Genomic DNA, 21,195 nt, shown 5'->3' with positions numbered 1-21,195 from the left:
TTAATTACTGATATTTATCACACTCAATAATTTATTTTTAAGTTTTATAAATTATATATTATGTTTTACAAATTATTTCAGTAGAAAATTATAATTATATGAGTTCTGAATAGTGAAGTTTTATAGTATCATTAATGCAGTACAAGAATAATTGCCGGTTTACAAAATATTATTTTTTAAATGCAAATTTTTTAATCGTTGCAGCAGTAAGCGTTCAAGTTAATAATGTATGAATATATAAATATATAAAAAGCTTTACGTTCATGGCACTTTGTTTATAAATGCAAAAAAAATTGTGCGTAGTTTTTATTTTAAGTATTTATCGAATCGCGATATTCATTGCACGCATCAATTTGCTTCCGTATTATAATAAATAATAATGATTGTTATTATTTATTATTAATTACTGTTGTTCATTAGCCGCTAAAGCAATCATTGTGAAACGAACCTCGTCTGGATCACGTGCCATGTACTCGCGACATATTTTAGCAGCATCAGTCAGAAGTGTTTCTTGAGTTGTTGGCCCATGGTTTATGGGGATCGATTTACAGCCATCTAATTTAATTGAGTAAATTATTTATTTATAATTAATAATAATAATTAAAGCGGTCATTGATCTTGAGTATAAATAAGTCTAAATTTAAATTCTCAAGTAATTTTTGTAGTATTTGAAATTTTATGTGTGAATGCAGCTGATAATTTTTCAACTCTTTAAATTAATAAATAGAATCTAAGCTGAGTAAAAATTTTAAAAGGCGCAGTTAGATGATCGAAAGATCAGTACGCGCATTTTCTTCAATTTCATTATTTTATTTAATTAGCAATTTAAATTTATTAATTAAAAATTTATAAATTGTCTCGTGTCTGCTACATTCACACTCGTGGAAGTTTTTAAATTTATTTATATCAAGACTAGTAGACTTTAGACAATAATCACTTCTAATGAAATTTGTGTTCAATAATTACCTAGTTCGTACAAAGATCCGTCTTTTTCAACAAATGCTACGAAATGATGATAAACTGGTTCATTTTCCGGTGGTGCTGCAGTTTGTCCTTCCTGAGCTAATTGTTTGTGAGTATCAATTATTCCACTTGCTGCATCCACCAGCATTTTACCGCGTTCGATAAATGACAAGTCTTTGGCTTCCTCGTAAAATTTTTTGAGAATCCCGTCTTCCAAATCAATCCTAAAAAAAGATGACCCGTAGTAATATTTTCTTAGACGTAATGAATCGTTATGATAAATAAAATTGAATAATTAATTAATTAACGTACTGTTCAAGATTGTTGAGGATTGCGTGGATTAAAGCGACAGTTCCACAAGCATTTGATACACACTGCTGCATATGAAAAACATTTTTCGGCGGCTCTTTACCCTCTTCTTTTATTTTAGCTTCGACTTCTGCGTTATAGGCTTTCGCCTGATAAAAAACATTAATTGTAATCAATTTTTTAGCAACAAAAATTTTTTTTAGCCAGCAAATACCTTTTCGGACTCTGGGTAAAGCAAAATCAAAGCCAGGGCCGGCTTGGGAACCATCGCCAATAGTTCGGGATCCAAACCATAGACATCATGGAGTGACCATTTTTGCGGCACACCAACTTTATGGATGAACTAAAAAAATATTTAATTAATTAGTAGCAAATATTGTAAATTGAATTTAAAATTTTTCGGCGACTTTTTACCTTCGTCATAACCTGGAACAAAAGAAAATTCAAATTAATGTCATGATTATTATCTATTTAAATTTTTAATAAAAGCCGGTAATTAAAATAATACGTTTGCTTACATCGGGGTTTGATTCAAGCGGCACCAAAGCCATTATTGCGTTTTAACTTTTATCAAGTATTGAGCTAATGAATAAAAATCTCAGGTTTCTGTTATTTTGGTAACAGAAAATGAGGATGATGATTAGTATTTTTTGAGGATATTTATAAAAAACGTATATTTAATCACTGAATAGCAGACTGTGAGTTGATACAACTGTGACGACTGTTGTCATTTGTTTTCTGCAAGCGTTTTTTGTTCTTTTGTATTCGCTGAAAAAATTTGCCACTTGGCGCGCTCGTGCTGCGGGATTAAAAAAAAGAATGTCGCGGATTTGAAATTAATGATCCTGAAGTTATCAGAATATTAACAATTTTTGAATTTTTTTTTAGCGAATCAATTGCAAAAAAAATATGCACATGTAGAAAATTAAAAAAGCTACAGGTGCAATTTTTGAAATATTTTGTTTATAATTTATCATTTTTAAAAAAATTCAAAAATTATTAGCGGCTAACTTCGGTATTATTTGAAATTAATATATAATACAGTAATTAATTAATGCGTTATTTAAATTTTACCATTCAAAAATGTGAAAAAAATTCAAAAGTTTGATGACTATCAATTGTAGTCAAATAAACGAATAAAAATACTTAGAAATTTATAGAAATTGTGGCTGTGTAGTTGAATTATTGAGAATATGATTCGGGTATTTTCGGTTTTGTAGTAAAATCTTTATATTCAATAATATTTGAATTTGATACTAACTTAACTCTAATCTAAATCTCAAGCAACTTTTTTTTACTTTTAGAATCTCTATTTATTTACTCTGATTGAATCCGATTGGAAAATTCAAATCAGAAGGTTTCGAATGAATTGAAACTCAATTTCCCAAGTCGGATAACGGAAATAATCATGGAAATGGATAGGAAAATCTATGATTATCTTATCCTCATTTATCTTCATTCATTCTCAGCAAATGATTCAAGTTTCGTACTTGAAAGTAGTAAATTTCTTATTCATTGTTTCAAATATGAATTTTTTTATGATCCTGAAGTTAACAGACAATTAGTAATTTTCGGATTTTTTTTTTCAACAGATAAATTACAAAAAAACAAGAACTAAAAAAATGCACATGTAGAAAATTTAAAAAACTATCAGTGCAATTTGTTCAAATATTTTTTAAAAATAATTTATCGTTTTAAAAAAAAATTCGAAAAGTATTCGACGTCGGCTAACTTCAGTCTCATATTTTTTTCACGGTTTCAATCTGAATTTAATCACAGCTTTTAATCACAGTAGTTATCATTTTACGAGCCACAAGTAAATTTTACAGTATTTGTATTTTTTACAAATATTTTCTGTGCCTTTGATTACAAACTTTACCAAATTAGTTAAAAAAACTTCTTCACGCGTCTTATATTTTGATATTTTATTTACATAATTATTGGATGAACAAAAAAATTAAACATATATTTACATACATATGAAAATCCATGATAGTGATAACAGCAAATCGAATCTGACAAGTGATAAAATTCAGTATTAATCTGTACAATAAATTACATAAATTTGTCCCAGAAAAAAAGTATTTGAAAAAATAAAAAGTAAACAAAATTTTTTGGTAAATAGACGACTTACAATTCAAATTATTCCGATGATATTTTCAAGTCTTGATTTGTCAAGTATTGGGTAACTTTTCTTAAAATTAATTCCGGCAGTTGTTCACTCAAAATATCATAAAGCAAATGCAAAACTTTCAATAAAAAATTTCTTCTATCAATTCCTTTTTTTAAACGATTATAAATAATTCCCCCGTATAACGGAAACCTTAGTCGTAAATCATCTTCATTAAAAAAATTATCATCGCTTACATTAATCAAAAATAGAGCTATTTCATGTCGGCTTTTTTTCAGTATCTCGTAAAAACTGTAATTAGTCTCAAAAATTTTAACTTTTCTCATCATCTCAATTTCATTACAACATTTTTCATATAAATTTTCAATCTGCTCTTCTTCGACCTCTTGTAAATTTTTTTCACCGACAGCAAAACCAGCGGCTACCAATTTAACGATATGTTGTTCCATTGAATTTCTCACATCGAGTGTCGCCGAGCAGCTGATCGCTGCATTACCAAAACCATTTAAATGATTAACATCAGCACCAGCTTCTAGCAGAGCATTTACCATACTATCATCCTTGGAATATCTAGCCGCGTAATGCAGGACAGATTCCTGATTTATTGCTGTCACAACTTCTAGGTCAATCGTATTATTATTTAACAACAATTTAGCAGCTTCACTATAATCAAATTCAACGGCAAAATGTAATGCTGTTATACTGTCATCAAAAAATTCATCATTATTGACAACTAAATTTATATCTGCGTTGTTATTTAGCAGGAGATTTATTATGTTTAAATTATTAACTCTGACAGCCAGTTGTAGTGGAGAAAAATTACCGTGCAATTGATAAGGATATTTATCAACGAACCCAATCCCATTGACGTCAGCACCCCGGGTTATCAAATACTCAACCATTCCATAGTTATTTTCTAAAATGGCCCAATGCAATGGCACACCATAGAAGGAAATCGGATTTATACAGGCACCAGCATTCAGCAGTAACTCGGCCAATTCAAAATTGTTATTTTCGACGGCTATACACAGAACTGATTTTCCATTCAGACAGTCATTGACATCAGCAGAATGTCTGAGTAACAATTCAACGATCGGTTTGTTTCCTCTTTTGACAGCAGTCTGCAATGACGTTCTATTTTTTGAAATTGAATTGACATCCGCGCCTCGTGCTATCAGACATTCAGTCATTTCGTAATTATTTTTGGCAATGGCCATGTGCAATGGCTTGGCTTGCTCGCTGTCTGGATTTACGTGAGCTCCGGCCTTTATCAATAGATCGACTAGCTCAAAATTACCCTTTCGAGCTGCTTTGGTAAGAACTGTGCTCCTTTTGCTGTCGATGTTAACGTGAGCGTTATTTTTTATGAGCAACTCAACTATTTTGACGTTTTCGTTCTCGACTGCTACTTGCAGAGGAGTAAGGTCATAAAATGGACCTTTGGCGAGCGACATCATATTGACGTCAGCACCTGCACTTATTAGTTTTTCAACTAGGGGTAAATTGTTGGCACTGATGGCTGAATGAAGGGCTGGCTCCTTGGTTTCTGTTGCGAAATTCACGTCGACTCCTTTTTTCAAAAGTTGGTCTACTAATTTTATACTTTTTTCGATAAGTTCTTTTGATGAACTAGCAGAGGTTCCTGGTGATGGTGAATTGACTGTGCTGGGGCTTACATTCTTTTGGGTTTTTTCGTCATTTACGAAAGATTTTGATTTTTTAGGAGGCGGTTCTTTAGCTGACATTTTGAACAATTGATCAAATTTTGTTGGATTGGTTGTTAGTAAGAATCTGTAAATTTTTAAAATTATTAAAGTTATTCATTAATGAGTGAGAATATTTAATTTACCAAAAATAAAAGGTTCTATATTAGAACACGTGATCTTACCTAGAGTGGGTGTACACAATTTTATTCTGTATAATTTGCTAACTTTCAAAATTTGAATTTTAAAAAAATAACACGAGATCATACTCGACACAAATTACCTAAAGCATGGAAAACTGTTGTCCTGAAGGTTACTAGAGTCAGAGTTTACGCCATCTCCTGGATGATTCTGAAGTTAACTGACAATTGACAATTTTTGATTTTTTTTTTGGACGAATCCAAAATTACAAAATATGATGATCTTGAAACTGACAGACAATTAAAAATTTTTAGATTTTTTTAAAACAAATTAATTATTAAAAAAAAAAAACTAAAAATATCCACATTTAGGGAATTAAAAAATCTAAAAGTTCATTTTTTTCATAATTTATCTTGAGAAAAACAATCCAAAAATTGTTAGACGTCGGCTAACTTCAGTCTCGTAAAATATGCACATGTAGAAAATTTAAAAAACCATACGTGCAATTTTTTTTTATAATTTATCGTTTTGAAAAAATTCAAAAATTATCAGACGTCAGCTAACTCCTGATTTAAAATTCCCATTAAATCCGATAGAAACTTTTCGATTTTTAATTAACTTGCAATCGGACTCATTCGGAACTTTCCGATTAAATCTGACTAGAATTTTTCAATCGGAGTTTTTAATCAGGAACTTCACTCTCATTCTCCTGGACTATTGACAGTTAATTGTCATAAGGGACGAAAATAAAAAGACCTTTTTTTAGATTATTATTTTTCCAAAATATATTGCCACAATTACAATACTAATATTAAACAATAAAAAAAAACTCATAATGACTGAACAGTTATTATGTCACAAAATTATCATTTAAAGATAATACTTATATATACTTATAATATAATATAACAGAATATTAAATACGGCTGGCAAATAATTTTAATTGTTTTTAAAATTTAAATTACATGTGCTACCGACACTTAAAATTATTAACGTCGTTAGCTATTGCTAAATTTATTATCATTATTTATTTTTATTCCAATACTGTCGTAATCTATACACTTACTAATTGGATTGTTTTTTTTTTCCCTTAATTTTCTGTAATTAATTCTATGAATTTTTGTTTTCGTTATCAGATCGAACTATTTTTACATATTCAACAATTTCCATAGGCGTTCGTCTTATAATACAATATATATCATTAATCATAGTTCAAAACTATCATATATATATTATTGATTACTTTTAAAAAAAATATAACTTATGGGAATACTCGAGGAACAAACGAATTAATTAATAAATGTAATCATTTGTCCCTAATTATAATTAATAATAAAATGTAGAGTATTTTTTGAATTGTCTCTTTAAAAATTCACGAGCGCTTATAATTATAATCAATCAATCAATCAGCCAACCAACCAATCGATCTATTAATTAATTAATTAATAAATCAATGAATGAATGAATGAACGAATTAACGAACGTCTACAATTACTTCAAATCTAATTCAACTTCCGGGCTCTCAAGAGAAAATGGTTTGAGATTTTCGACAATCGGTGTCTCGTCCGGGTCTATTTTAATCCGGATCTTATTTGTCTCGAGAACATGAGGGAGAGAGCGCTGGAAGTCTTCTTCATAAGAGGCTGGCGATAGCGGAGAGTAAGGTACGTAAATCCGTACGATATCTGGACTGGGATGATGAGGAGTAGCACGAGGTGTGAGAAGTCCTCCGCTGTTAGAACTACCCACGGATAAATTGCTCTGAGTATCAAGACTATTGTCCAGGGCTTGAGATCTTGTCGCCGAACTAAAAACCGATAGGTCAGCTGTTGATGTTACCGATGTATCGGCTAGTGAACGTCTCGATCCGCTTGGAGATCCACCGTCATCCAGGCTCGGATCAAATGAGAATTTACTTCCTGCAAGTACATCGTCTTGATTGGCACGAGGATTTATTTTTTAATATATTATTAATTTAAACACGATATCTATATCATAGACGTGTCGTGAAATTATCCGTAATACCACCAAGCTCGCTGCCACTAGGTGGGTCTCCGGGTATTGGACTGTTCCGTGGGTCCTCGATGCTCGCCATCTCTCTACGCTGGGCCACTGATTCCCGTAAAACTGTTTGGGCTTCGCTGAATTCTTCTGCGCGTCTTCCAACCTAATTTTAATTATTAATTATCATTTAATTATACTGCGATAAATTTATTTAAATACTAAGTAATTTAGATAAAAAACATTTTCTTTGAAAATAAATTACGTATATAGGCTCCACCTATTTTTTATAAGCAGATCCAATATTATACATATCGTTGGATTATTATCAGTAAGTATCTAATGGTGGGTTGATACATTTCAAATTTTTTAAAATTATAATTATAAGTAGAGTTCTAATACGTCATTGTCCATCTTACGGCAATAAATAAATTATTTAAATAAATTATCCTCATGAACTCTTTTGAATCTGCCGTAAAACTGAACGGATTGAATGATACTGAAGTTAGCTGACGTCTAATAATTTTTGAATTTTTTTAAAAATGATAAATTATAAAAAACAAATGTACCTGAAGATTAGAATGTTTTTCGCACAATGAAAATGAAAAAAATTGATGAAATTCGACTGCTTAAGAGGTAGTCTCGGAGGTAAGGGCTGGCTTAAGATTTTCGGCTGACATATTAGTGTGAAACATTTCAGAAATCTAGTCATCCAGTAGATTTTTTACTTTCCAAATTTTTTTTTCGTAGGGCGAAAAACGTTACGATCTTTAGGTACATAAAAATAAAACATTTAAAAAATTGCACTTGTAGTTTTTTCGATTTTCTATATGTGCATATTTTTAGTTTTTTTTTTAATTAATTTGTTGAAAAAAAAAAATCTGAAAATTTTTACTGTCTGCTAACTTCAGGATCATACGGATTGAGATAATTTTTTTATGGACAGAATTCAAAATTTATTTAATTTAGCATTTAATTATTATGAGTATCTAAAATTAAGTTTTAAATTTCAAATATTTAAATTTTTAAAAAATGTTACTTGCCTTGCTAGTAAAAGAAGGTTCTTTAAATGTACCAAGAGGAAATCGTGGTAATTCATGTGGCATTGGCGCACCAGGATAATCTAATTTACTACGTTTCAATTCTTCCATATTACGTTCGACCGAATTAATAACAGTGTCATCGTCAAAGCGAAAGTCTTTTTCCAATTTAGCTTGTAAATAGTTACAGAACTCATCGAGACTCTCTAACGGCATTAGGTACCGTTTGTGTAGTTTCATTACTGTGTACGCCATCGCCGGCAGTATACGATCTCCGTCTAACAGGAATATATCCCAAATACGAAGACCAAGACTAACTGGTGTCTAATTAAAAGCAAAGCCATTAATCACAAGCTTTATATTTATTTCCACAAATATATAAATAACAAAATAAACTTACGCGTTCTTGAAAAACAACAAAAAACCACTTGAGCGCATAGAGCATCGAGTCACATCCACATTTGTCCAACTTGCGCTTCAATTTAGGAAGAAATTTGTTCATTATTTTGTCATGATGCTCAATAAATCGGTTTAGCTTTGGAAAACCGTCTATATAAAAACCTGAAAAATTTTATCGGTTAATCAAAAATTTTTAGAAGCTTCAGTTTGAAATAAAGGCGGCGGTTAATGAAATTTAAATTGCTGGCAGTCGACGCGATTAGTAAAAAAATCAACAAGTCACAAATAAAAATGAAAATAAAAAAGAGTTAATTATATTAATTAAAATATAATAAAAATTTTCAAACCATGCATGCTGTACTTCTTATCTGCAAGTAGAATAGACAATCCCCAAAAGGCATCTTCTTCGTTCATGTATAATAATAATAGTCCAGCTAAGACTGACATCCCTTGACAATACCCGACTTCCATGTTGTACATACTGTAAGCTGCTAGTACATAAAACATTGATCTCTGCTTGATGCTATACCTCTCTCTAAAATAATAAAATAATATCAGCCACTCTATTCAACATCTTTAATAATTTTTAAAAACAGTAAAAAATATTCCGTTAAAAAAATCAACGACAAAAATTTTAAACGTAAATTTTTTAAATTCAAAATGCAATGGAATTTTCTGATTACAAAAAAAATTAAGGCAGCTTTTAAATTTTTGTAATTGAGATAAGAGACCCAGTACCCGATCACTCGAGTATTTGTATATTTATATTTATATTTACTAAATATAAATATATAAATACATGAAGTGATTGAGTACTAGTTCCCTGATCGGGTATTAGGCCTACGATAAAAAATAAAAATGTTTTGTACTAAAATAATTAAAACTATTTTTCCTGACCGCGGCTATAAATCCTTGACATTTAAAAGTTTTCAAGGTCAGCCGCTGCCCTAAAAACCGGCCGCTCTCGAAAAACGTTTAATATTTAACACAAAAATTTAAACAGGCCGTTTTTCACTGTGCAGCGAATAAAAAAATCTAAACCTGTAGTCAATGTGATCGCGATACTGTCTCGCAACATCAGCATCAATCTGTCGTATTTCAGTGGACCATTGCCTAGCAAGTTTAAGCATTTCATCATATTTTCCAGCCTGATCCTGTTTCAACGTCTGTATGCCAAGTAGTAGCGACCAAACTTGTCCTCTGAAACGGTCCGGTATACCCTTGTAAACCCGTCTCCTCAATTTTTCTTTGGTGACCGGACTTTCCCAATGTTTTGTCATTTTCTCCCACTTTTTTACCCGCTCCATTTCGACCTGATGCATTTTAATTTCGTTGGTCTCCAATTTACGTGGTAACCGTTTGTCACTGTAATTAAATATTCATCAGTTAATTAATTAATTAATTATCAGCACTTAATCATCAACTTTCTTTTTAAGAAAAGCTAAAAGCTAAAGGCTTACTAAGCATTCTTATTATTTACACATTTACATATAAAATAAAATAAAATAAAATATAATTACAGGGTGTAATAAAATACTCACTGGATGAAACCATATCTGTCTGTTGTGTGATAAACTTCATAACCAGGATCTTCCCACGAGTCAATCTGGGCACCATTCTCTCTACCACGATCGTAGCAGCTGAATATTCTGTCCCGCTCAGCAGCGGATCGTTTCAATAACTCTTCCTCATTCATCCCACAGTAATAATTAACAACGGTATTAACACAAGCATACCGGATTATTTACATATATATTATTATTCATCAATAAATATAATACCTAACAAATAAATAAATAACTATCAGCCTGATACTTTTATTGTCTTGCAGTGGATTATTAATCACGACACCTGTTAATAAATGAAAGTTAAATTATAATTTATCTTGTGATTTAGGCAAAGGTTAAAAGGTTATGATTAATAAAAAAAAATATTGACCAATTAAATCACGTACTTATGTCACCAGCATCATTTGTTGATAGTGATGTTGATGTACGAGCAACTGGACCTTTTTTTATTTATTTTATTCGACCACTTGTTTTATTTCGTCTATTGTCTACATGGCTTTGATTTGAAGTTTCCGTAAAATTTTTTTACTTCTATCAGAAACCGAACTTTAAAAAAATATCTGGTTGATCTCAGTCTTGGTCTTGCCAACTAAAACCGTTTTCTAACTTTCTTCACTTTATATTTATGCTACTGTACTGGATATCGGGTACTGTAAACTCAACTGTAGCTGTAGATTGTACATGGCTTTTTTTTTTATTTATTATCAAGAATCAAGTGTGTCTGCTGATGATGTTTAATGTTGTGTGGATGTGTGTATATATGTGTGTGTTTATGTACTGATAATTAATAAGGAATTGAGGCGCTGAAGGCATCTGCCCAGCAGTTATCACTTGGTCCGATAGGGGCGTAGTTTATATCAGTAGCAGCGAGTTGGCTTCTTGCCTTTATTTAAAATTAATGAGTGTGAATGTAGCAGACGTCAGATAAATTTAAAATTATTAATGAATGGGGTAAATAATAAATAAAGTAAAATTTAAAAAATGCGCATTTGAAAAATTTTGAAATTAACAAGTGCGTTTTTTATAAACATTTTTTTAAAAATTATTTATAATTTTAAATTTATGAGTGTGAATGTAGCAGACGTCAGATAAATTTAAAATTATGAGTGAATGGAGTAAATAATTAATAAAATAAAATTTAAGAAAATGCGGATTTGAAAAATTTTGAAATTAATAAGTGCATTTTTTACAAATATTATTTTTTAAATTCTTTACCCTATTTATTTATAATTTTAAATTTATGAGTGTGAATGTAGCAAATGCCAGACAAGTTTAAAATTATGAGTAAATGGAGTAAATAATTAATAAAATAAAATTTAAGAAAATGCGGATTTGAAAAATTTTGAAATTAATAAGTGCATTTTTTACAAATATTATTTTTTAAATTCTTTACCCTATTTATTTATAATTTTAAATTTATGAGTGTGAATGTAGCAAATGCCAGACAAGTTTAAAATTATGAGTGAATGGAGTAAATAATTAATAAAATAAAATTTTAATAAATGCGCATTTGAAAAATTTTGAAATTAACAAGTGCGTTTTTTATAAATATTTTTTAAAAAATTATTTATAATTTTAAATTTATGAGTGTGAATGTAGCAGACGTCAGACAAATTTAAGATTATAAATATACAGAGTAAATAATTTTGAAAATGATAATTATAAAAAATGTACTTATTAATTTTTAAATTTTTTAAACGCGCATTTTTTTTCAAATTTAATTTTATTAATTATTTACTCTATTTATTTATAATTTTAAATTTATGAGCGTGAATGTAGCAGACATCAGACAAATTTAAAATTATGAATGAATCGAGTAAATAATTAATAAAATAAAACTTTTAAACAATGGGCATTTCAAAAGTTTTGAAATTAACAAGTGCATTTTTTATAAATATTATTTTTTTTATTAGTTACCCTATTTATTTATAATTTTAAATTTATTGTGTAATGTCTTTTACATTCACACTCATCTTTGATTTTTCAAATATTGTTTTTTAATTTAAAAATTTTGTATGAGTGTGAGTGCAGCAGACATCCGACAAATTTAAAATTATAAATAAATAGAGTAAGGGCTAGTTTTTCAAACCAGGTTTATTTTTAATCCAGGTTTAAATTATCATTACTGGTATATCTATATATTATTAATATATACAGATACTAGCAATTTTAAATTAAAACCCGGATAAAAATAAACTCGGTTTGAAAAACTGGCCCTAAATAATTAAAAAAATAAATTTTAAAAAAAATGCACTTATGAATTTAAAAATTTTTTAAACGCGTATTTTTTAAAAATTTTATTTTATTAATTATTTATTCCATTTATTAATAATTCAAAATTTGCCTGATGTCTGCTACATTCACACTCATAAATTTTGTTGGTAAGTTTCCTACTGTTGGATCTTGCTGTTGATTTTATTTTTTATATAAATAAAAATAAAAAAAAATATGAGTTAACCTACGTCTTAAATTGAAGATACTACTGCTGAAAACTGGAGACGTAGATCTAGAAGCTGGAGTAAAATTAATAAAATTTGTTTGAACAGATATTTACAAGTATTCCAATGAGTAATTATGGAAGATTAAATCCTGAGGATGAAGCGCTGCAAAAAACAGTTGGTGATGCTCTGGTATTTAAATTTTATTTATTTAAAATTATTATAAGTGCAAATGTAGCAGACATTCGATCGACAATTTTTAAATTAAATAATTAAACTATTATTTAGTCCGGTAACTTTACTGCCGTTGATTTCATTTATTTGAATTAATTGTTGATTTAATAAATATTGTATTTGTTGTAAAATTTTTTGAAATTTAGAACATTCAGTTGACGAAAGAAGAGATGGCTGTTTTGACAGAGTGCCAGCATAATTCTGTTTTTCATCGGGGTCTTCCACTGGGTGTTGTTGCGGCTGGTGGATTTCATTATATGATGAAAACAGGTATTATGAAGAAGAACATCGGCACTTTGATAGTGAGTGGACTGTCAGGGTTTTTGATCGGGACTATATCATACAGATCTGTTTGTATGGAGAAACTGATGGCACTTCCTCACAGTACTTTGAAAGAAAGAATTTTGGCGGCTCAAGGAGTACAACCAGTTAAGTAAGTTGGCAATTTAATGAGGTATTAATTGATTAATTAATTGAATGAATTTGTTTGTAGGGTTGATTTACAATCTTCAGATAATCAGTCGCAGACTTGGTACGACATTCATCCTATTAACGAACCTTATAGAGATGCTCCGATGGGTTCATCGCTTGATGTTGAACCTTATCAATCTCATCATGATGGATACTCTAATACACATATAGATACTGGTAAAATTTATTTATAAATTTGAATAATTATTTATTTTTGGTAGAAGTTAGCAGACAGTTCACAATTTTTGCATTTTTTTTTTACAATTCAATTAAAAACAAAAAAAAAACTTGAAGTACTGAGAAAAAAAATTTGTTCCTTTACTTCTATGGGCTAGTGTTCTTCTAGAAAACTTGCCTGGTACTTCCGAGGCTTCTAAGCATCCATCGGACGTCAATTTTGGTCAGGATCGCTGTCTAAGAAATTCTATAGAAATTGTATAGAAAATAAAGACTCAGCTCTCTGAGCTTGAAAGCGAAAAGTTTCGGGTTTCCCGTAGGGTCAACTGTTTTTCAAATTTTTTTTATAATTTATCGTTTTTCAAGAATCAAAAAATTATTAGACGTCGGCAAATTTAATTACAAAATTTAACTATCGCATTTATCTGAAAATTTTTTCATCTTTTACTTTATCGAGTCTGTTAAAAAATTTATAAATGGATATAATTAATATCTACATATTCTTGTTCTAAATATAATTATCTACAAGAATATGCAAAAATATATTTAGTATTTACACAATGTATAAAGCAGATACCTTTTAAAACAAATAAAAATATTTATTATTTTAGAGTCAGCATTTGCGTTGGATCCACCGTTACAACCAATAGGTCGTGATAAATATACATCATACGATGAATTACGTCGTAGAAATCGTGAGGAATATGAAAGGTCTAATTCTTCAAGGTACAGGTTTTTATTTTTATTCATCTATTATCATTTTTTAATTATTATATCATTCAATTATTGACTTTCAGCCGGCCATCGAGGCCTTACAGACCAGAGCCACCACCACCACCCCCATCGTCGTCGGAATTCGACTCTAAATACTCGTCATTCGACAGACCTTACGATCCGCCGTCATTCGATCCTCCGAGACGTGATGATTTTCTGTGATTTCCTCCACACTTTCATTTCATTTAATTTTCTTTTTTTCAGTAGTGCTGTGTTTATACTCACTTGGTACTTTGTACGTATGTGTATTATATAAAAAAAAAATATAATAAGCAATCTTGTTAATTAATTAAATTGACAAAGTCAATAACTTTATTTTTATATGATCCTGAAGTTAGCAGACAATTAAAAATTTTTTTTAACAATTAAATTTGAAGAAAAAAAAAAAACTAAAAATATGCACATGTAGAAAATTTAAAAGACTAGAAGTGCAATTTTTGAAATATTTTTTTTTTATAATTTCTCGCTTAAAAAAATCCGAAAATTATTAAACGTCGGCTAACTTCAGTATTATTATTTTTATCTGATTATGAAATCAAGAATGCGACAGCTTGACCTTTGCGGAGAACCCGCGGTTCGGATTTCGTCATTTTTTTGAGACATGGCTCTAATTATTATTCAAATCACTTTCATTTATATAGAATATATGATAATTTGGGAAATTCAACCCACAGTAATCAGAAAATATAATTTTTTAATAAAAAAAAAAAATAAGTTTTAAAAAAATTACATAAATTAGTACCGCGACGTGAGGTAAATTTTTTTTTAATTCAATAAAATGATTCACCTACTAGGGTAAATAATATACAAATTTAATAAAAAAAAAATTTTCGCTACAAATGAGCAATAGATATTTTTTTTTTTACATATAACATCTCTGTGTATTATCTTCGTAATTTTCATATAATTAATATATATATATAATTATTTTTATTAAGTTTTATTTGTTAATAATTAACCTAATTAGCCAGTAACTCAATTATTTCATTAACAACTCCTGATAATAATGAATTATTATCTCCTTTGCCTTCAACCGCCAGGCAGGAAGAATTATCTGATGATTTCTGTGAAAAATAAAAATTAATTAATTTAAAATAAATGAATTAATTAATTGATAATTTAATTTCTTACTTTTTTAACTAAAAGGCAGACATGATGACCTTTTAGTGATTGACCATAGAGAGAAGCAGTGTCATCAATCTGTTCAACGAGCGTTAAATGACAACGCTGGCAAATAATTTCCAACGTCTGATTGAAATCACGTGTAAGTTTTATTTTATTTTTAGTTTTGAAGGTCAGCTGGTCGCCATTCAGTAATTCAGTGAGAATGTAACTGTGGGAAAGACTTCCCATCAAGAAACTGCAGTGAGAAAGTCTCAGAGTGAAGTCTAGCTTCTCTTGAATCATTCCGCCCTCATTTTCTACCATGTAAGTGAGCGATCCCCGAAGTTTCTGAGCGAACGTGTCGTCGGAGACGATGATAGAGAGATGGACTTCGGTGCTGGCCGAAGGAGCCAGCGGCGTTCGTATCTTGATGCCCGACTCTTCGCCTAGACTGCGGACTAGCTTTAGAGCAGACGCGTCGGAGACATCAAGGTCCAGCTCCTTCAGCAATTTATTCCCCGTATTCATCAACATCACGACAGCAATAATCTTTCCCACCTCGTGCGGCAGCTGCTTCAACTCATAAGTCATCTTAATTTTATCGTTCACCGCAAGTTGTAAATACTCTGGATAATCGGAAGTGTCACTGGGTTCATTTTGATTAGCACTGGCATCATTATCATCACAATTGCTCCTAAGTCCCGGCAATATTTCTTTCGAAGGCGTAGAAATACCAGCAGTTTCTTCATAACCCGATGGCTTGTCATGTTTTTTACTGTCTGAGTGTTTCTTTTTGCGCCTCCTCGTGCTCTCCTCGGTGTCCTTCTTCTTCTTGGACTTACTGCGTTTAGATTTCGACTTTGACTCATCGACGTCATTCTGCCTGTTGACATTCTCATTGCCCGAGTTTTCTTTATCGTTTATTACATCATTGCCCAGCCATAAGTCAATATTATTTTGATTGTCATTTTGTTCGGTAGCTTTGCTCTTACTCTTCTTCTTTTTCTTCGACTTGTCGGTTTTCTTCTTGTCTCGGGACGGCGACCTGCTTTTTAGCGCCACAATATCCGTGGCCCGATGCTCGAGAACCGGCAGTCGCTCGTCCTCGCGCAGCGGAATATCCAAGTCGATGTTCAATGCCCGATGTGGATCGTTGACGTCCGTCAAATTAGTGTCATCATTGTCGCTCAGTTCAGCACCCGGTGGTAATTCCCCGACTCCAGTATTTACAAAATGCGTTGGATAGCCACCGTCCTCTACATCATCGTCTGTACTCGATTGATTTTTATTTTTCTTCGACTTTTTCTTCTTCCCATGCGTCTTTCTGCGCTTCTGCTTGTCAATATCCGTATTTAAATTAAGCAGTTTTGAATTTGAAAATGAATTAACCTTAAGTGACACCGGTATATCTAATTCAGTGATAGGAATTTGATCGTAATCATCATTTTTATTATCAGAATTATGATAAGAATTATTAATACTATTGCTAGTATTTCTTGGACTGGCAGTGGCTTTCAAATAGTGCGGGTTATTTTCTTGCTCCAATTTTCTGGCTTCGCGTCTTCGCTGCAGCTCTTCAACAGTCGGTTCAACCGAGACTTTGCGTCCGCTGTACTCAGATTTTTCCGACTTAACAAAAATATCATTCATATCCAGATCCTCTTCATCAGAAGTCTCCGAGGGCGGGTCATTTATCCAAGTGTCCAAATCCAATCCTTCTGGAATCGGTACTTTTTTCTGAGCTTTAGGAGCCACTGGATTTAATTCGCCTTCAAAAGTAGCCGCTAGTTCAGGTATCAGTGACGGATTTTCTTTTAAATAATCAAACAACACTAATACCGCACTCGATCTTTCTTGAACTTCCAAGTCTCCACTGCACACAAACTCAGCCATTTTATCTTTAAGATAAAATATTTGTTCGATAGTCTCATCATCGTTTTCAGCGTAAGCTTTATTCAGCGTAACGGCTGCTAATTTTAAAATATTATGAACATAGACAGCTTGAATATGACCCGGTAGACTTGACGCTTGTGATTTTAACATTGACTTTAGTGTAACTATTGGGTCATCAAGTTCGCTGCAGAATTCCCCGCATATCCAGGCGGCTGCGTAAAGAACTTCGCACATGGTAGCACGCGGTTGTCCTGTCAGCAAGTGGGCGTTCTCCAACAGTAAGGCACATTGTTGGACCGCGCATTTCCTGATGGCTTGAACACGGATTGCAACATCCAGCAGCTGGGTCGCCACCAACTGTCCGTGCTTGGTACCCTCCATACGCGTCAAGTCGACCAGCACCGAAATGTACCACTCGAAGTACGTAATAAACTGGTAATTATTTTGAGAACAAATTTGAATTATCTTCGACAATAATTCATCTCGATAAGTTGTACCCTCGGCTTTGTCCATGTGGATCATCAGCTTACGGACTATTTCCATGAGATTTTTTTTTGAAACCATTCCGTAAAGAAGATCCAAGGCACGTAATCTTATGCTCTCGTCTTTATCATCAAGACACTGCATTATCAAGTCTTTGTGAGCTTGCACACTCTTCGGGTGTGTCTTCAATATCTTGGACATCGCCAGCAGACCCAAGTACTTCAAATTCTGGTCCGAGTCTTCGATTAATATACGTAATTTTTGTACACAAAGTTGGATTGAGTCTGAGTGATTCGGCATTCCAGATGATATTGATATCAGGACGGCTATCACAGTATTTATACACTCGTACAGCAGAGACATTGCTGATGTACTGGAATTATTTTCATTACTTTTAAGTGTGATAATTATTTGTACATTTATATTTAAGTATTTGGTATCAAGTGAGTAAATTGTTAACTAAGTAGTGGCTTACACTCGACTATTAGCTGTAAGCTCTATGGAGATGCGATAGAAAAATTAAAAATGAAATAAAACTATTAAAAAAAAAAGTTACCTGTGTATTAAATTGGTCAAAGGTTCTATGAGTTTTTTTCCAAGCCTAGGTTCTAAGGGTGTCAATGCGCCAAACTGTAAATTAATTTTCAAAATTTTTTAACGCTAGCTAATAATACAGGACTGCTAAAAAAAAAATGTTAAACCTCAGGATGTTGTGGCTTTCGTTGTAATTTTCCTACAGATTTTTCCAAATGATCGTCGGTCATACTACTGATAATAATTCTACGATCTATGATAGCGCTACAAATATGAAAAAAATTTACAAGATTGCATGGAGTAAATTTTTAAAAAATAATTTCAATTATTACTGCACACAAACGCTTGCATAGATTTAAAATTTTGCAGATAAGTAAATTTGGCCGATAGCGACTTTTAAAAAAATAGCTTGGGTAGACATGGAAATTTTTCTTGAAAAAAAGGTCAAGTACTTGAATAAGTATAAAGTACTTGCTGAGTAAGATCATTTGGAAATAATCCGTCCTACATATTTTATAAAAAAAATAATAATTGCTGATTAATTATAAGCAAACATATAATCAACACATTGATTTAATAAACATAAGCTAGCTCATCTAATATCAATTAAATTAACCTCGATATCAGATCAATGAGCGGTTGGGTTAATTGCCTGCCCAACTTTGGTTCGATCAGCGTTATCGTTGAAAACTAAATCAACAAAAGATATTTTTGTAGTAAATTAAATTTAAAATACTATAAAAATTTCAGCATTTAAATCCTGAAGATTAAATAAATAATAAATTATAGTTAATGATTAATCACCGGACATTTAATTAGACTGTTAAGTACCGAGTAAGTTTTAGATTTGATAAAATACTTACGAGTTTGATTATTTTAATTAGCATCCAATTGTTGGTCGAAGTAGTCATGAGTTTAAAAAATATTGGCGCGAGACTTAAATAATTTTTCGGATTTTTTCTAGCTAGTTCACAGACAACATTGACTGCTGCGGACTGCACCCCGCTGTCGGGGTCCTCGAGCTTTTCTTTAAGACGCGGGAACGCGGGACGTAGAGCCTCGGGGAAGCGCAGAAATACTTTGTACATCATGAGAACGGCTTTTTTACGTAAATAAGGCTTTGTGCTGGTTAATAAGGTCATGATATCATTGACCAAGTCTCGAGCTAGGTCAGGACTTATGAAACACGAGAGTCCACTTAGTGCTAGACCTGCATCGTATTGATTCTGGCTGTTTAAATCTTTGCGGATCATGTTTGTTGTTAACATCAGTAACTAAAATAATAAATAATCATTTATTTTAAATAAAAATTTCTGATTCATTTTTAAAAAATTACCTCAGTGTCCATATGAAAACTTTGACTTGCAGCGAGATATCCAATACGTTTGTAAGTAAATTTACCTGATGACATTACTTCAATGATATTAAAACCAGCCCAACTTATGTCATACCCCAGCATTTGAAGCTATCGATTATTTATAAGAAAAGTATTTATCAATTTACTGGTGATAAATTTTGTAAGTAAATTAGTAAATTAATTAATATTACATACGTATGTTAATTTAGCAACAGCATTAGCTTTGACAGCAACATTATCTTGTCTTAATTCCTGTTTAATCTCTTCTATACACTGCGTTATATATTTAGCCTGTAAATAATTTAAAATTTAAATTCAAATTCAAATTCAAATATGATACTAAAGTTAGTCGACATCTTATAATTTTTATTCTTTTAAAAATCACTAATTATAAAAAAAAAATGTTTAAAAAAATTGCACCTAGTTTTTTAAATTTTTTAACCGTGCATTTTTTTAGTTTTTTAAATCATTGATTCGTTGCAAAAAAAAGTTCAAAGATTACTTAGTGTCTGTTAACTTCAAAATCATATTCAAATTAATTTTGGTGGTCATATAAATTATTAATATTAATTAAAAATATATTTTAATTAATTACACTACTTTTTTGAATAATAAAGAAAAAGTGAATGAAATTACCTCATTATTTTTGTTGTTCCTGATCCCGCGGACTAAATCCGTGAGATTCTTATCGAACATCCTCTCAAAATTTCCTTTAACTTTTCTCAGAGCCATTATATCTGTGGAAATCAGACTTGGATAACTTGGATTAAATATTACTGACGTTGAAAAAGGTATAATTTTATTTCGAAGTTTATTCGCCACTTAAAAGGCCTCTTCTATCATCTGAATCCCACTTGTACCCTACATATTATCAGTACCTACATTAGATTGATCAAAGGATATTTATCAAATTAGCACAGTTACTATACAATATAAATAAATATATACTCCACAATACATACTTATATACAAATAAAAATTAAATTTAAATACCTAGTTGATGTAAATATATCCAGATTTATTTACTTCTTTATCTTAGTCATTTAGTTTAAATTTCTTTAGCACGATAACGATAACTACTGATTTATTTTCACCATCTGCGTTATGGATTTATGTGGGAGGATATTATTAAATGCATATATTAATTTGCAAAATATATAATAATATATATTGTATATTACAAAAAATTATAACAATAATTACCAGCCGGTTTGTAAGTCGTAATTGTAAATAAATTAACTATCGCTGGATAGTTACAGACAAGTAGAGACACCAAAAATGTTTTTTTTTTATTTTACATAAATATCTATCGTCTTTTTCTGTCTTCACATCTTCATATGCATTCACATGTTTGCCATAATTCGTGGGAGAAATGTCAAGTTACTCTCTTTTTTATTTGTGACACGTCTTCAACTGCTGATGTATATTTTGTTATTCTGTTGGCAACACTTGCTACATACTTTTTATATACTTAT

At 30.9% G+C, this 21,195-nt stretch overlaps 5 protein-coding genes across 10 annotated transcripts; 1 reads left to right on the top strand and 4 right to left on the bottom strand.

Annotated features, from left to right (window-relative positions):
- Nucleotides 1–13: 13 nt before the first annotated feature.
- LOC130672814 (ubiquitin carboxyl-terminal hydrolase-like) lies at nucleotides 14–1,988 on the bottom strand. Its single transcript, XM_057477569.1, has 6 exons — nucleotides 1,791–1,988; nucleotides 1,687–1,698; nucleotides 1,487–1,615; nucleotides 1,276–1,421; nucleotides 967–1,187; nucleotides 14–555 (listed from the first exon to the last, which is right to left on the bottom strand). Exons 1-6 carry the CDS (start codon nucleotides 1,821–1,823, stop codon nucleotides 404–406), a joined length of 693 nt encoding a protein of 230 aa, XP_057333552.1. The 5' UTR covers nucleotides 1,824–1,988; the 3' UTR covers nucleotides 14–403.
- On the bottom strand, nucleotides 1,969–5,442 carry LOC130672807 (putative ankyrin repeat protein RF_0381). 4 transcript variants are annotated; one of them, XM_057477556.1, is made up of 4 exons: nucleotides 5,292–5,442; nucleotides 3,407–5,194; nucleotides 3,250–3,287; nucleotides 1,989–2,071 (listed from the first exon to the last, which is right to left on the bottom strand). In XM_057477556.1, exon 2 carries the CDS (start codon nucleotides 5,146–5,148, stop codon nucleotides 3,415–3,417), a length of 1,734 nt encoding a protein of 577 aa, XP_057333539.1. In that variant the 5' UTR covers nucleotides 5,149–5,194; nucleotides 5,292–5,442; the 3' UTR covers nucleotides 1,989–2,071; nucleotides 3,250–3,287; nucleotides 3,407–3,414. The 4 variants fall into 4 exon arrangements, with proteins under 4 accessions (XP_057333540.1, XP_057333539.1, XP_057333538.1 ...); XM_057477557.1 differs by lacking the exon at nucleotides 3,250–3,287 and having other exon boundaries at nucleotides 1,969–2,071; XM_057477555.1 differs by lacking the exon at nucleotides 1,989–2,071 and having other exon boundaries at nucleotides 2,128–3,287.
- An 879-nt stretch (nucleotides 5,443–6,321) lies between these two features.
- On the bottom strand, nucleotides 6,322–11,009 carry LOC130672808 (USP6 N-terminal-like protein). Of its 2 annotated transcripts, none has more exons than XM_057477558.1 (8): nucleotides 10,626–11,009; nucleotides 10,229–10,538; nucleotides 9,729–10,052; nucleotides 9,035–9,222; nucleotides 8,689–8,849; nucleotides 8,292–8,612; nucleotides 7,273–7,414; nucleotides 6,322–7,166 (listed from the first exon to the last, which is right to left on the bottom strand). In XM_057477558.1, the coding sequence occupies exons 2-8, from the start codon at nucleotides 10,381–10,383 to the stop codon at nucleotides 6,739–6,741; spliced, it is 1,719 nt and encodes a 572-aa protein (XP_057333541.1). In that variant the 5' UTR covers nucleotides 10,384–10,538; nucleotides 10,626–11,009; the 3' UTR covers nucleotides 6,322–6,738. The 2 variants fall into 2 exon arrangements, with proteins under 2 accessions (XP_057333541.1, XP_057333542.1); XM_057477559.1 differs by having other exon boundaries at nucleotides 10,642–11,009.
- A 1,707-nt stretch (nucleotides 11,010–12,716) lies between these two features.
- On the top strand, nucleotides 12,717–14,643 carry LOC130673999 (OCIA domain-containing protein 1). Its single transcript, XM_057479242.1, has 5 exons — nucleotides 12,717–12,885; nucleotides 13,074–13,360; nucleotides 13,421–13,575; nucleotides 14,187–14,301; nucleotides 14,373–14,643. The coding sequence occupies exons 1-5, from the start codon at nucleotides 12,820–12,822 to the stop codon at nucleotides 14,509–14,511; spliced, it is 762 nt and encodes a 253-aa protein (XP_057335225.1). The 5' UTR covers nucleotides 12,717–12,819; the 3' UTR covers nucleotides 14,512–14,643.
- A 431-nt stretch (nucleotides 14,644–15,074) lies between these two features.
- LOC130673996 (AP-3 complex subunit delta-1) lies at nucleotides 15,075–21,129 on the bottom strand. Of its 2 annotated transcripts, none has more exons than XM_057479238.1 (9): nucleotides 20,924–21,129; nucleotides 20,714–20,817; nucleotides 20,357–20,598; nucleotides 19,916–20,011; nucleotides 19,700–19,828; nucleotides 19,227–19,637; nucleotides 18,386–18,459; nucleotides 15,481–18,202; nucleotides 15,075–15,413 (listed from the first exon to the last, which is right to left on the bottom strand). In XM_057479238.1, the coding sequence occupies exons 3-9, from the start codon at nucleotides 20,450–20,452 to the stop codon at nucleotides 15,309–15,311; spliced, it is 3,633 nt and encodes a 1,210-aa protein (XP_057335221.1). In that variant the 5' UTR covers nucleotides 20,453–20,598; nucleotides 20,714–20,817; nucleotides 20,924–21,129; the 3' UTR covers nucleotides 15,075–15,308. The 2 variants fall into 2 exon arrangements, with proteins under 2 accessions (XP_057335221.1, XP_057335222.1); XM_057479239.1 differs by having other exon boundaries at nucleotides 20,357–20,581.
- Nucleotides 21,130–21,195: the final 66 nt, after the last annotated feature.

This window comes from Microplitis mediator, chromosome 8, assembly GCF_029852145.1.
Source record: "Microplitis mediator isolate UGA2020A chromosome 8, iyMicMedi2.1, whole genome shotgun sequence".
Taxonomy (NCBI): Eukaryota; Metazoa; Arthropoda; class Insecta; order Hymenoptera; family Braconidae; genus Microplitis; species Microplitis mediator.
Note: the sequence above shows the minus strand (reverse complement) of the source record. Positions and strands in the feature narration are given on the sequence as shown.

Excerpts from the sequence above, each read along its gene's own strand:
- LOC130672807 (XM_057477557.1), bottom strand. The coding sequence starts at position 5,148 with ATGTCAGCTAAAGAACCGCCTCCTAAAAAATCAAAATCTTTCGTAAAT.
- LOC130673996 (XM_057479238.1), bottom strand. The coding sequence starts at position 20,452 with ATGGCTCTGAGAAAAGTTAAAGGAAATTTTGAGAGGATGTTCGATAAG. Across the intron at positions 19,638-19,699 it reads GTTTTCATATGGACACTGAG|TTACTGATGTTAACAACAAA; the intron begins GTAATTTTTTAA and ends TTATTATTTTAG. Across the intron at positions 18,460-19,226 it reads TAATTAAAATAATCAAACTC|TTTGGCGCATTGACACCCTT; the intron begins GTAAGTATTTTA and ends ATTAATTTACAG.
- LOC130672814 (XM_057477569.1), bottom strand. The coding sequence starts at position 1,823 with ATGGCTTTGGTGCCGCTTGAATCAAACCCCGAT. Across the intron at positions 1,188-1,275 it reads ATCCTCAACAATCTTGAACA|GATTGATTTGGAAGACGGGA; the intron begins GTACGTTAATTA and ends ATCTTTTTTTAG. Across the intron at positions 556-966 it reads CGGATCTTTGTACGAACTAG|ATGGCTGTAAATCGATCCCC; the intron begins GTAATTATTGAA and ends CAATTAAATTAG.
- LOC130673999 (XM_057479242.1), top strand. The coding sequence starts at position 12,820 with ATGAGTAATTATGGAAGATTAAATCCTGAGGATGAAGCGCTGCAAAAA. Across the intron at positions 12,886-13,073 it reads AAACAGTTGGTGATGCTCTG|AACATTCAGTTGACGAAAGA; the intron begins GTATTTAAATTT and ends TTTGAAATTTAG. Across the intron at positions 14,302-14,372 it reads GAAAGGTCTAATTCTTCAAG|CCGGCCATCGAGGCCTTACA; the intron begins GTACAGGTTTTT and ends ATTGACTTTCAG.
- LOC130672808 (XM_057477558.1), bottom strand. The coding sequence starts at position 10,383 with ATGAATGAGGAAGAGTTATTGAAACGATCCGCTGCTGAGCGGGACAGA. Across the intron at positions 10,053-10,228 it reads GACAGATATGGTTTCATCCA|TGACAAACGGTTACCACGTA; the intron begins GTGAGTATTTTA and ends ATTTAATTACAG. Across the intron at positions 8,850-9,034 it reads TAAGAAGTACAGCATGCATG|GTTTTTATATAGACGGTTTT; the intron begins GTTTGAAAATTT and ends AAAATTTTTCAG.